Source organism: Rhinopithecus roxellana, chromosome 6 (assembly GCF_007565055.1).
Source record: "Rhinopithecus roxellana isolate Shanxi Qingling chromosome 6, ASM756505v1, whole genome shotgun sequence".
In the NCBI taxonomy this organism is placed as follows: domain Eukaryota; kingdom Metazoa; phylum Chordata; class Mammalia; order Primates; family Cercopithecidae; genus Rhinopithecus; species Rhinopithecus roxellana.
In genome coordinates, this window is record NC_044554.1 from 44,882,326 (window position 1) to 44,895,333 (window position 13,008).

General features: G+C 49.1%; 1 protein-coding gene across 2 annotated transcripts in view; it reads left to right on the forward strand.

Moving 5' to 3' along the window:
• Positions 1-5,679: 5,679 nt before the first annotated feature.
• The window catches only part of BAIAP2L1 (BAR/IMD domain containing adaptor protein 2 like 1), a 111,624-nt gene continuing 104,295 nt past the window's right edge, over positions 5,680-13,008 (forward strand). The window contains exon 1 of one of the 2 annotated variants that reach the window (XM_030933089.1): positions 5,680-6,053. In XM_030933089.1, the coding sequence (XP_030788949.1) occupies positions 6,003-6,053 (51 nt within the window). In that variant the 5' untranslated portion in view covers positions 5,680-6,002. Of the gene's footprint in view, positions 6,054-6,813; positions 6,882-13,008 lie in introns of those variants that run through there. The other variant, XM_010388450.2, reaches the window with a different exon arrangement.

Genomic DNA, 13,008 nt, shown 5'->3' on the forward strand with positions numbered 1-13,008 from the left:
GCATCCTACTGCCAGGCATGGTGGACTCACGTGTGTAATCCCAGCACTTTGGGAGGCCAAGGCAGGCAGATCACGAGGTCAGGAGTTCAAGACCAGCTTGGCCAATGTGGTGAAACTCCATTTTACTAAAAATACAAAAATAAGCCAGGCATGGTGGCATGCACCTGTAATCCCAGCTACTCGGGAGGCAGAGATAAAGAATCGCTTGAACCTGGGAGGCAGAGGTTGCAGTGAGCCAAGATCACGCCACTGCACTCCAGCTTGGGTGACAGAACAAGACTCTGTCACAGAAGGAAGGAAGGAAGGAAGGAAGGAAGGAAGGAAGGAAGGAAGGAAGGAAGGAAGGAAGGAAGGAAGGAAGGAAGGAAGAAGGAGGGAGGGAGGGAGGGAGGGGAAGGAAGGAGGGAGGGAAGAGAGAGAGAAAGAAAGAAAGAGAAAGAAAGAAAGAGGGAGAGAGAAAGAAAGAGAGAGAGAAAGAAAGAAAGAAAGAAAGAAAGAAAGAAAGAAGAAAGAAAGAAAGAAAGAAAGAAAGAAAGAAAGAAAGAAAGAAAGAAAAGGGAAGAGAAGGGAGGAAAGGTAGGAAGAAACCATCCTGCTGTATATTCCTAGCACAGGGAAAGATCATAATTCAAAATTCAAAAAAGTACAGTTGCCGCTGAAGGCATGTTACTTTTGCACCATCATACAGTCAAAACCGTCGAAAGTGAACCATCGTAAATTGGAGATCGTCTGTATTGAAGCTGAAGGAGGAGATCTTGGTTGCCCGTCTCTGGGAAGGCACTGGACTGATTTACAGAGAGGCCAGGCCAGCTCTTCCGCAGCTCTTCTATTCAGGAGGAAAGAGACTGCAGGGAGTTCTCAGTAAAACAATGACTGCTACTCTCACCTTCTCCTGAGTCATCCTTTCCTATTGATTCGCCTTCTTTACCTCTGAGCATCATGAAGTCTCAGAATAACAAAGGCTGTGGATTTTCAAGTTTAGATGAAACCAGCAAATGCACTTGAAGAGTCTAAAACAAATGGCCTTTTGAGATCACATCCACCTTTTCACCTATGGCATGATTGGTTGTAAACCTGGATGATGGCTTTCACTGTTGTCCTCAAATTCTACCTTCTTCACAGGCATGGTTCAAACCCAGTTCATTCCGCACACTACAGCCCCCAGCAGGCTCCCTGGCACAGAGCAGATCATCAATACTCATTTGTATTTTGTTCAACCAAGACCTCCCAGGCATCTATGTGCCAAGCACTGAGCTGGGAACTGCACTACTCTTTTTTTTGTTTTTGTTTGTCTTTTTGAGAAGGAGTCTCGCTCTGTCGCCCAGGCTGGAGTGCAGTGGTGCGATCTCGGCTCACTGCAACCTCCGCCACCTGAGTTCAAGTAATTCTCCTGCCTCAGCTTCCCGAGTAGCTGGGATTACAGGCACACACTGCCACGCCTGGCTAATTTTTGTATTTTTAGTAGAGACGGGGTCTCACCATGTTGGCCAGGATGGTCTCTATCTCTTGATTTCATGATTCATCCGCCTCGGCCTCCCAAAGTGCTGGGATTACAGGCATGAGCCACCATGCCTGGCCTTTCTGTTTGTTTGTTTGTTTGTTTTTGTTTCATTTTGTTTTGTTTTGAGACAGGGTCTCACTCTGTTGCCCAGGCTGGAATGCAGTGGCGCAATCTTGGCTCACTGCAACCTCTGCCTCCCAGGCTCAAGTGAGTCTCCTGCCTCCGTCTCCTGAGTAGCTGGGATTACAGGCACGCGCCACCATGCCCGGCTAATTTTTGTATTTTCAGTAGAGACAGGGTTTTGCCATGTTGGCCAGGCTGGTTTTGAATTCCTGACCTCAGGTGATCCATCCGCCTCGGCTTCCCAAAGTGCTGGAATTACAGGCATGACCACCGCACCCAGCCCCTGGCCTGCACTACCTTTTAATGTTGTTACAGACCAGGAACTGGCCACTTTCAAAGACTTTTAAAGGAGCAGGTTGGTCACAACTAGAAAATTATTTCCATAAAGGAGTATTAACTCTGACTTCGTATCTGTTGGAAGATTTGCATTCAGTTATGAACCTGGTCTTTGATCAAATTCCAACGTCAGCAATCAAATTGGGCCATCTGAGATACTTGAAGGTTGACTGTTGTTTTTGTTTTTGTTTGTTTTTGAGATGGAGTCTCGATCTGGTTGCCTAGGCTGGAGTGCAATGACGCAATCTCGGCTCACTGCAACCTCTGCCTCCCGGGCTCAAGCGATTCTCCTTGTAATCCCAAGTAGCTGGGATTACAGGCACACACCACCACTCCCGGCTAATTTTTGTATTTTCAGTAGAGACAGAGTTTCGCCATGTGGGCCCAGCTGATCTCAAACTCCTGACTTCAGGTGATCTGCCCACGTCAGCCTCCCAAAGTACTGGAATTACAGGTGTGAGCCCCTGCACCTGCCCACTTGTGGGTTTTACGGTGGTTTGTCAATTTCTGTCTTTTCTGGCTCTTAACCACACCACGGAGCTGTGGGGGTGTTAAAGGTCAAGCCTCTGCTCTCTTTCCAGCTCCTCAAATGGCCACCTGGCAGCAGAGGGTGAAACGATCTCATTCATCGGAAGACATAGAAGGAAGTTCTAACACAAAACGTGATCTGCAAAATTAAGGCAGCGATTTTCAAGTTTCAATAAAAACCAACAGACATACTTACAGAGCCGAATACATAATGGTAGGAATTATAAAGTCATAAATGCATCTCCCATATGGGAAGTGAAACCCAATTGGCAAACCTCATCAACTAAAGACTAAATCTGTTAAAGAAGGAGGCACCTGCTTCCATCGCCGGAAACTTAAGACCGATGTGTTATTTCCCCCTGACATCAGGAACACATAACCTTTTGGTTCCCAAGCATGATACGTTTTTTCTGTTTGCTTGTTTGTTTTGAGACAGAGTCTCACTCTCTTACCCAGGCTGGAGTACAGTGGCAGGATCTCAGCTCACTGCAACCTCCGCCTCCTGGGTTCAAGCGCTTCTCCTGTCTCAGCCTCCCGAGCACCTGGGACTACAGGGGCCTGCCACCACGCCCGGCTAATTTTTGTATTTTTAGTAGAGACGGGGTTTCACTATATTGGTGAGGTAGGTCTCTAACTCTTGACCTCAGGTAATCCACCCATCTTGGCCCCCCAAAATACCGGGATTACAGGCGTGAGCCACTGTGCCCGGCCACGTGATATGTTTCATAGCTTGCAAAACCTGATAAAACGGTCCCCAAGTCCAAGTGATGGTTTCTGTTCTAAGTCCATCCTCTTGGCGTCCCCATCCGTATTCCCATCTGGGCCACACAGTGCCTTTATTGTGTATGTTTCCTAGTGAACTTTTTCACAAGATTAGTTTAGAAGTCTCACATCTTTCTTCTTTTTTTTTCTTTCTTTCTTTTTTTTTTTTTGAGACAAAGTTTTGCTTTTGTCGCCTAGGCTGGCGTGCAATGGCGCGATCTCAGCTCACCACAACCTCAGCCTCTCAGGTTCAAGCGATTCTCCTGCCTCAGCCTGCTGAGTAGCCGGGATTACAGGTATGCACCATCAAATCCAGCCAATTTTGTATTTTTAGTATAGACGGGGTTTCTCCATGTTGGTCAGGCTGGTCTCAAACTCCTGACCTCAGGTGATCTGCCTGCCTCAGTCTCCTAAAGTGCTGGAATTACAGGTGTGAGCCACCGCGCCCAGACAGAAGTCTCACATCTTAACAGCCCATAAAAGATGCAATTGCCCTCACATAGACGTTTTGGCATTTTTGTTTGTTTTTTGAAACAGTCTCACTCTGTGGCCCAGGCTGGAATGCAGTGGCACAATCACAGCTCACTGCAACCTCCACCTCTTGGGCTCAAGCCATCCTCCTACCTCAGCCTCCGGAATAGCTGGGACTACGGATGCACACTACCACACCTGGTTAATGTTTTTATTTTTATTTTTTGTAGAGATGGGAGTGGGCTCCCTATATTGCCTAGGCTGGTCTGGAACTCCTAGACTCAACCAGTCCTCCTGCCTTGGTCTCCCAAAGTGCTGGGATTACAGGCATGAGCCATCCTGCCTGGCCTCCGGATAGTTTTTTGTTGGTTTTTGAGACAGAGTTTCGCTCCTGTCCCTCAGGCTGGAGTGCAACGGTACTATCTCAGCTCACTGCAACCTCCGCCTCCCAGGTTTAAGCAATTCTCCTGCCTCAGCCTCCCGAGCAGCTGAGATTACAGGTGCACGCGCCACCACGCCCGGCTAATTTTTGTATTTTTAGTAGAGACGGGGGCGGGGGTGTTTCGTCGTGTTGGCTAGGCTGGTCTCCAACTCCTGACCTCAAGTGATCCGCCTGCCTTGGCCTCCCAGAGTGCTAGGATTACAGGCGTGAACCACCAAGCCCAGAGGTTTTAAAACATCAGAATAAGACCTCCCGCCCTTGTTGGGTGCGGGTCTCAGGTGCTAAGTAGTGGTTGTTACTGGGGAGAAGGCTGTCACCCAGCCCAAGGTACATACTCCTGGAAGAGGCCCAGAGAAGGCAGCTGCCTCACCCTTGGGCAGGGCTGAGGCTGGAGTGGAGACAAAATAGGGAGCCCGGGAGCCACACACCTCCACAGAGTTTGAGTGATGACAGGAAGAGAGGCTTCCCTAACACCTCAGTTCAGGTGGTTTTCTACACCCTGCAACAATCTTGTGAGTAGCACGGTTATATTGCATCGAGTTAAAGGTCGCTGTTAATGTAAAATTTAAAAATGTACTTCCGGGCCGGGCGCAGTGGTTCACATCAGTAATCCCAGCACTTTGGGAGGCCGAGGCGGGCGGATCACTTGAGGTTAGGAGTCCAGGACCAGCCTGGCCAACATGGTGAAATCCCGTCTCTACTAAAACTACAAAAAACATTAGCCTGGAGTGGTGGTGGGCGCCTGTAATCCCAGCTACTCGGTGAGGCTGAGGCAGGAGAATCACTTGAACCCGGGAGGCAGACGTTGCAACGAGCTGAGATTGCGCCATTGCACTCCAGCTTGGGAGACAGAGCGAGACTCCATCTCAAAAAAAAAACAAAAAAAAAAAGTACTAACATTTCGGTAACTAGATCTTGGCATTTATTATTTTTTTGATATATCAGGAGCTTTCAAAATTGCAAGTGGCAGCCCGTTTTCTCCACCTAGGAGGGCCCATGCCCCCACGGGTCCCTCTAACTTTTGGGGTCAGTGAGCGGCAGGGCAGGGAAAAATCAATCCAGGAAATTAATACAACTCGGGAATGTGGCCCCTCTTCCCTTGGTCCCCAAAAGGCAGGGATGGAGGAAGCCCTCATGGAGGGCGTGGGCCTCGAGGTCCTCGGGGCCAGCACCAGGCGAGGCAAACAAGGGTTCCAGGACCACAGTCTAAACACCCCCAGGCTACCCTTGCCCTAGCAAAACAGCAAAGCGAGCAGCCAGCTCCACACGCGGTCCCACTCCAGGGTCTCCGGCCCTACGTCGCCAGAGCTCTGGGAGGGCCGCTAGGGGGCGCACCGTGGCCTCCCCGCCTTGTCCGCCCCAGGTGGGGTGACCCCGCCCATTCGGGGGGGCCCGTTTCCCTCCGGCTACGCCCATTCCAGCTGCCCGGCCCCGCCTCCTCCCCGCCCACCTCGGCCGCCTCAGCGGGAGCCGCCCCGCCCACCCCGGCCCGGGCCCGCTCACCAGGCCGCCTCAGGTGGGGCCGCCCCGCCCCTCCGGCCCCGCGGCCCCGCCCCCGTCCGCCCCGCCCGCCTCAGGTGGGGCTGCGCGGCCCGCCCCGCTTCCTCGGGCGGCGTCCGGCAGCTTCTCTTCTCCTCGCAGAAGGGCAGGGCGGCGCCGCCGCAAGTTTTGACATTTTGGCAGCGGAGGCGCTCGCGGGCACTCTCGGGCCGACGGCTGCGGCGGCGGCCAACCCTCCGGAGCCCCTTAGTCGCGCCCCGGCGCTCCCGCTGCCCGGAGTCCGGCGGCCACGAGGCCCAGCCGCGTTCTCCCGCGCTTGCTCGCCCGGCGGCCGCAGCCATGTCCCGGGGGCCCGAGGAGGTGAACCGGCTGACGGAGAGCACCTACCGGGTAAGCCCGGGGCTCAGGGAGGTCAGGGCTTTCCACCTCGGGGGTCAGAAGGAGACTTTACGCGGGAAGGTACTTTCTCAACGCCCCCAGCTCCCCTTCGCCTCCTCGCGCCCGTCCTTCCACCTCGCCCAGTCTCTCCCACTCCTCCCCTGGCCCTCTCCCTCCTCCCTGTCCCTCCCCATCCCTTACCCCCCACTTTTCCGCCTCCTTCCCTCCCACCCACTTTTCCCCCTCCTTCCCTGCCCCCCACTTTTTCCCCCCTTTCCTCCCCCTCCTCCCTGTGCTGCTTCCCTGTCTCTTTCCCTCCTCCGTACCTCTCTCACTGCCCCTTCGCTCCCCGTTCACTCTCTCTCCTCCCCTGCCCCTCCTCCCTGTCGCTCCCCTCTTCCTGGTTCTTCCTTCTCCCCCGTGTCTCCCCCTCCTCCCCTGTCCCTCCTCTCCTCCTCGTCCCTCTCCCTCCCTCTCCTCGTGGTTCTTTCTTCTCCCCCGTGTGTCTCCCCCTTCACTCCTGGTCCTTCTCCGCCTCTCCTGTCCCTTCTCCTCCCCTGTCCCATCCCCTCTTCCCTGACCCTCAGAGCGCTGGAGACCGCCCCCCATCTCCTGACCGGCTCCACATTTTACAACCAGTGCACTTAGATTGGGGAGGGGTCTGTTGTGCCTCGATGGGAGCCCACGTCCTCCTCCCAACTTCTTGGAATCAGTGACCCGCGCTGGCCTGGCTGTCGGGCTTAAGCCTCCGGGACCAAAGACACAAGCTCGAGTTTCCTCTGAGAAAAGAAAGCGCCCAAGAATGTGGGGGTGAAACTCCCCTGTTACTAGGATCGCCAGGTGAGCCGAGCTCTGGGCGTTCTCCAGGGAAACGCACTCCCCCTTAGACCCTTCTTCTCCCAGCTTTCAGTTGAACTTGGCTTTTATATATGGGTTATTTGGTGAGGTTCTTGAAGTCAAAGAACAACCGAGGTTTTAATGAAATTGACCTAACCTTAAGGAATGCATTCATGGCCGGTCTCTTAACTTGCACGTATTAGGAGAGAATTTTTCCTGAGACAGACAGAGACTTAGGATTAGTGGCCAGTTTAAGTACTAATAAATGAATTCCAGGTGAAATAAGATATGTTAATCATCTGCTATTAATAGAACACAAAACAACTTTTGTTTTAATTCAGCCTAGGCATCTCAAACTCTTGAAACTTTAATGTTCTCCAAGTTCGTGTACAGGCATGTTTAAGGTTGTAAATGGTTGGTCGGTTGGTTGGTGTGTTTTATCTTTTTTCTGTCCCTGGTGCTTGAATCAGGAAGTTTGGTCATTTTGATAGACTTTTTTAACCGTAAAATTTTAGTTTCTGGGGTTTCAAAGTCTGAATTCCTAAAATCAGAGGAGTCTTAACTTTTGTTGAATGAAAGTAAGAGAAGAACATGAACATTTTTGTTATGTATTGAAATCCAAGAGATTATCCATTCTGTTTATCTTAACCCAAAGGGTATTGTCACATATAAATTATGCCTGACAGGTAGGGAGAGTAGAGACAGTTGACACAGTGTTTTTGGTGCTCAGTCACTGGGACCAAAAACTCTTCCTATTCGTGTGTTGCCTTCATAGAGGGCGATCTTTAGACATCTGGGAAATTCGAATGTTGAAATCCTACATTTGTATTGAGATTGCTACTATTTAAATGACCCGGAAGACGTTGCTGCATGAGGTGTGTCGGGAGCTGACCAAGTGTGTAAATAAAACGTTCTTTCTGCCAGACTCAGACCTGGGAAGTAAGTAGTAGCTGCCCTGTTGACTGTCAGTGAAGGAAAAACTTTGTAATTGAGGAACACAGGCCATTCCAAATTTAAGGCAGAGTCTGATATCCACTGGGGTGCAAAAACACAGAACACCACTACCTTCCACCCTCCCTCCAAGAACAGAGCCCTGTGTATCTTCCCAGTCTGAGCTGCGATTGAAACTTGAGACTAGCAGTCAGGTGTTCTGAGTTAAATGCCGCTTTTTTTTTTTTTTCCTCCTGCTTCTTCCTGACATAGACTTTTATTAGCAACTCCTTAGAGGGACCGTACCAAGGCGAATTGCAGCGTCACAAATGCCAACCACTTGGGCATGTCGTATTACCCAAAGAACGGAAACTGCAGGGAAAAAGTGTGGATTTCATCATTTTGGTTATGTATATTTGTAGACATAAAGCAATGTAAATGGAGATTAAATACCAGTACCTGATTGTTTTCTATTGCCAGGTGTCTGAAAGCATACTGGAAAGCTCACTAAATGTTTGTTAATTTTAATTACTATTTCCTTGGTAGTGTTTTGGGACTTTTTTTTTTAATGTCTAGGTGGTAGGATATTTACAGCATCAGACCACAAGTTTATGTCATCTATGAAATAGTGAGGACTGCTAGCCTATGCTTTGGCCATGCAGGCAATGCAAAGTGAAATTTTGTAGTGAGGAGTCTGAAAAACCTTTCCCCGTCTCTGTATTGGGTTCTTCCCCTTATCCCGCCCCGCCTCGTGATGTTCAAGCCGAAAACAATTTAAGCTTAATATGGCAAAAACCTAGCGGCAGTGTTGATGAATCTAGTGCTTTAAAGAAGAGATGTCCTCTATGTTACCTAACCATCTACCATATTTTACTAATAGAAATGCAAACACAACCAGGTGTGTTTACAAAAGCCACCTGCAAATGATTTTTTTAATGATCTGCTAGTATGGGTTTTACTTTTTAAAAAAATACTCAGGGCCGAGCGAGGTGGCTCACGCCTGTAATCCCAGCACTTTGGGAAGCCGAGGCAGACGGATTGCGAGGTCAGGAGATCAAGACCATCCTGGTTAACACGGTGAAACCCCATCTCTACTAACAATACAAAAAATTAGCTGGGTGTGGTGGCGGGCACCTGTAGTCCCAGCTACTGGGGAGGCTGGGAGGCGGAGCTTTCAGTGAGCCCAGATCGCGCCACTGCACTCCAGCCTGGGCGACAGAGTGAGACTCTGCCTCAAAACAAACAAAACCCTCAGGTTTCTCTGATTTTGAAATAAAGGAATACTTTAGAGAAAAGGAGGAATTATAAAGTAACGTGATCCTCTGTAGCCAGTATCAAATATCCTTAAATATATGCTGTGTACACATTTGCTGAAATGTCTAAAATGTATATGTAGGCAAATGATTACTGGAGAGCCATGTTAACTGCCAGGACGATGTGTGTATTTTACTAATTCTCAAACAAATGATGTTATAAGCCTCAAAATGTCAAGTAATGTTGCTGTTACTAATTAGAGTTCAGCCAAAAATCCCTCCCCGCTCTACACTTTATAGCATGCCCATAATTTGCCCTCAAAAGCTTGCTTGTGATTTTGCATGGTTTTCTGATGAGTATATGCTCTCATGGTAGAGGAAGAAGTTCAAAAAAACCCTTAATTAAGAGTAGCCACAGCCTTCCTAGAAGAACTGTTAAAGACTTAGGAAGTAGGGCTGGGCGCGGTGGCTCAAGCCTATAATCCCAGCACTTTGGGAGGCCGAGGCGGGCAGGCAGATCGTGAGGTCAGGAGATTGAGACACTCCTGGCCAACATGGTGAAACCCCGTCTCTGCTGAAAATACAAAAATTAGCTGGGTGTGGTGGCACGTGCCTGTAATCCTAGCTACTCGGGAGGCAGAGGCAGAAGAATCGCTTGAACCAGGGGGTCAGAGGTTTCAGTGAGCCAAGATCACGCCACTGCACTCCAGCCTGGGCGACAGAGCGAGACTCCATCTCAAAACAAAAAAAAAAACTTAGGAAGTGGAGGAAGAACGGGCATGGCGGCATCCAGGGATGTCCTACCTACAGGAATCTTGCTAAATAGAAAGTAAAAGGGAAGATGTCACAGAAGCCTTTCAATGTCACCTCAAGGAAGCAAGCCCAAACTCTCTTTCAGATTGCAGACACCTCCATCCATCTCCCAGCCCCACCTTAGGCTACATTACCTTCCCCCATAACACTTCCTTAGAATAGGCTATGTGATGTATTTATTTCTTATGTTTCTTTCCCTCTCTTTCCACCCCAACTAGAATGTGAGCTCTACAAGGCAGTGAGCTTTTTGTTTTATTCCAAGCACTTAGAACAGTTCCTGACACATAGTAGGCATGCGTCTTTGTTGAATGAATGGACATTTATCCATTTAATGTGTGAAGCACCTGTCCTTTGCTAGGCTCCTGGCGCCCTCCTATGATACTTTTCACAGAGTTCTTAATTTTTTTTTGTTTTGTTTTGTTTTGTTTTGTTTTGTTTTTTTGAGACGGTGTCTCGCTCTGTCGCCCAGGCTGGAGTGCAGTGGCCGGATCTCAGCTCACTGCAAGCTCCGCCTCCCAGGTTCACGCCATTCTCCTGCCTCAGCCTCCCGAGTAGCTGGGACTACAGTCGCCCGCCACCTCGCCCTGCTAGTTTTTTGTATTTTTTTAGTAGAGACGGGGTTTCACGGTGTTAGCCAGGATGGTCTCGATCTCCTGACCTCATGATCCGCCCGTCTCGGGCTCCCAAACTGCTGGGATTATAGGCTTGAGCCACCGCGCCCGGCCTAGAGTTCTTAATTCTAAGTAAACATCAGCCCTCCAGGTGAATGTGGATTGTGTTTGCTTAACTATTTACATTTATTTACTTTTGAGACAGGGTCTTGCTTTGTTGCTCAGGCTGGAGTACAGTGGTGCAATCGCATCTCACTGCAACCTCCATCTCCCAGGTTCAAGCAATTCTCCCACCTCAGCCTCCTGAGTAGCCGGGACTACAGCCACCACGCCTGGCTAAGTTTTGCATTTTTTGATAGAGGCAGGGTTTCACCATGTTGGCCAGGCTGGTGGTTAACCAGATTGAGAAACTGAGGCCTTGGGTCTCTTAGTGACCGGCTGCCACATCCCACTTACCATGCCTTTGTTTGTATGATACTTTAATTTCCAGTGACCAGCAGATGCACAAACCAAATACATTTTCATAATGCAGTGATCTATGGTGTCACTGGAATTTTCTGTCATTCTGTTAATTCGTCATCATTGGCATGTTTTGAACAAACTCTCTTAATAAAATGAGGCTAGGAGCGGCGGCTCACGCCTGTAATCCCAGCACTTTGGGGGGTCAAGGTAGGTGGATTGCTTGAGTCCAGGAGTTCGAGACCAGCCTGGGTAATGTAGTGAGACCCTACCTCTACAAAGATACAAAAATTAGCCAGGTGTGGTGGTGTGTGCCTGGGGTCCCAGCTCCTCAGTAGGCTGAGGTGGGAGGATCACTTGAGGCCAGGAGTCAGAGGTTGCAGTACTGGAGTGGTGCCACTGTACTCCGGCCTGGGCAATAGAGTGAGACCCCATCTCAAGAAAAAATGATTATTTTTTAATTAAAAACTGGGTGGAGTGTTGAAAATAAAAATCCAGTTTGTTTTAATTATATGCAGATTAGCTTTCCCTTGAAGGTCTGTGCAAGACAAGAATTAATACCCACAACTGAAATAGTGTCACAAATGTAAATCAAAAGCTACAGGTATGTAGCTGGGACCACATGCACCACCATGCCTGGCTAATTTTTGGTAGAGACGGTGTGTCGCTGTGTTGCCCAGGCTGGTCACACACTCCTGAGCTCAAGTAATCTGCCTGCCTCGGCTTCCCAAAGTGCTGGGATTACAGGCCTGTATTCAAAGCTATAATAATTCCAACTAAATATTCCAACTTAAAAATAAGTTGTAAAAACTGCATAGAATTTTAGCTTATCTGCTGACACATGCAAATATATTTTAAAGTTTGTTTTTAAAACTTTTTATTGAATAGCAGTATACATAAAGTTGTGCCTAAGTGTACATAGCTGACTAACTGTTCACAAACTGAACACACCTGTGTAACCACCACCCAGATCAAGAAGCAAACCATGGCAGCCCCCTGAAGTCCCCCTCGCAATTGCTGCACCCCTCCAAGGGTAGCCCCTCTCCTAACTTCTTTTTTTTTTTTTTTTTTGAGATGGAGTCTTGCTCTGTCGCCCAGGTTGGGGTGCAGTGGCATAATCTTGGCTCACTGCAACCTCCACCTCCCAGATTCAAGCGATTATCCTCCCTCAGACTCCTGAGTAGCTGGGATTACAGGCTTATGCTACCATGCCTGGCTGATTTTTGTATTTTTAGTAGAGATCGGGTTTCACCATGTTGGTCAGGCTGGTCTCAAACACCTGACCTCGTGATCCACACACCTCAGCCTCCCAAAGTTCTGGGCTTACAGGCATGAGCCACTATACCTGGCTGGGATTATTTTCTTTCTTTCTGGGTTTTTTTTTTTTTTTTTTTTTTTTGAGACGGAGTCTTGCTCTGTCACCCAGGCTCAAGTACAGTGGTGTGTGTGATCTTGGCTCATTACAACCCTTGCCTCCCAGGTTCAAGCGATTCTCCTGTCTCAGCCTCCCAAGGAGCTGGGATTACAGGTGTGCGCTACCACGCCCGGCTAATTTTTATGTTTTTAGTAGAAACTAGGTTTCACCATGTTGGCCAGGCTGGTCTCAAACTCCCGACCTTAGGTGATCTGCCAGCCTTGGCCTCCCAAAGTGCTGGGATTGCAGGCTTGAGCCACTGCGCCCGGCTGGGATTATTTTCAGACTATTCCAAGATATTATGAGTCGTGCTTTATGAATGTTCTGGCTCCCATCTGATGGCCATAGGCCCTCATTTCTCTTGGGTAGATACACAGGAGCAGACTGGCTGAGTATTAGATATTCAAATATTTGGCTTTAGGAGAAACTGCTGATTGATTTTGCAAAGCGACGCGCCAGTTGCCATTCCGCCAGCAGGAGTGTGAGAGTTCCTGTTGCTCTTCATCCTCGCCAGCTGCTGCTACTTCCCATCCTTTTAATTTTTGCCATTCTTGTGGGTATGTGCAAAAAATAATTTTAAAGTAAACACAAAACAAACAAAATCGTTTGTTCCAGGCCTGCTGGTGATGTGTCGTTTCTCTGTAGGGCGT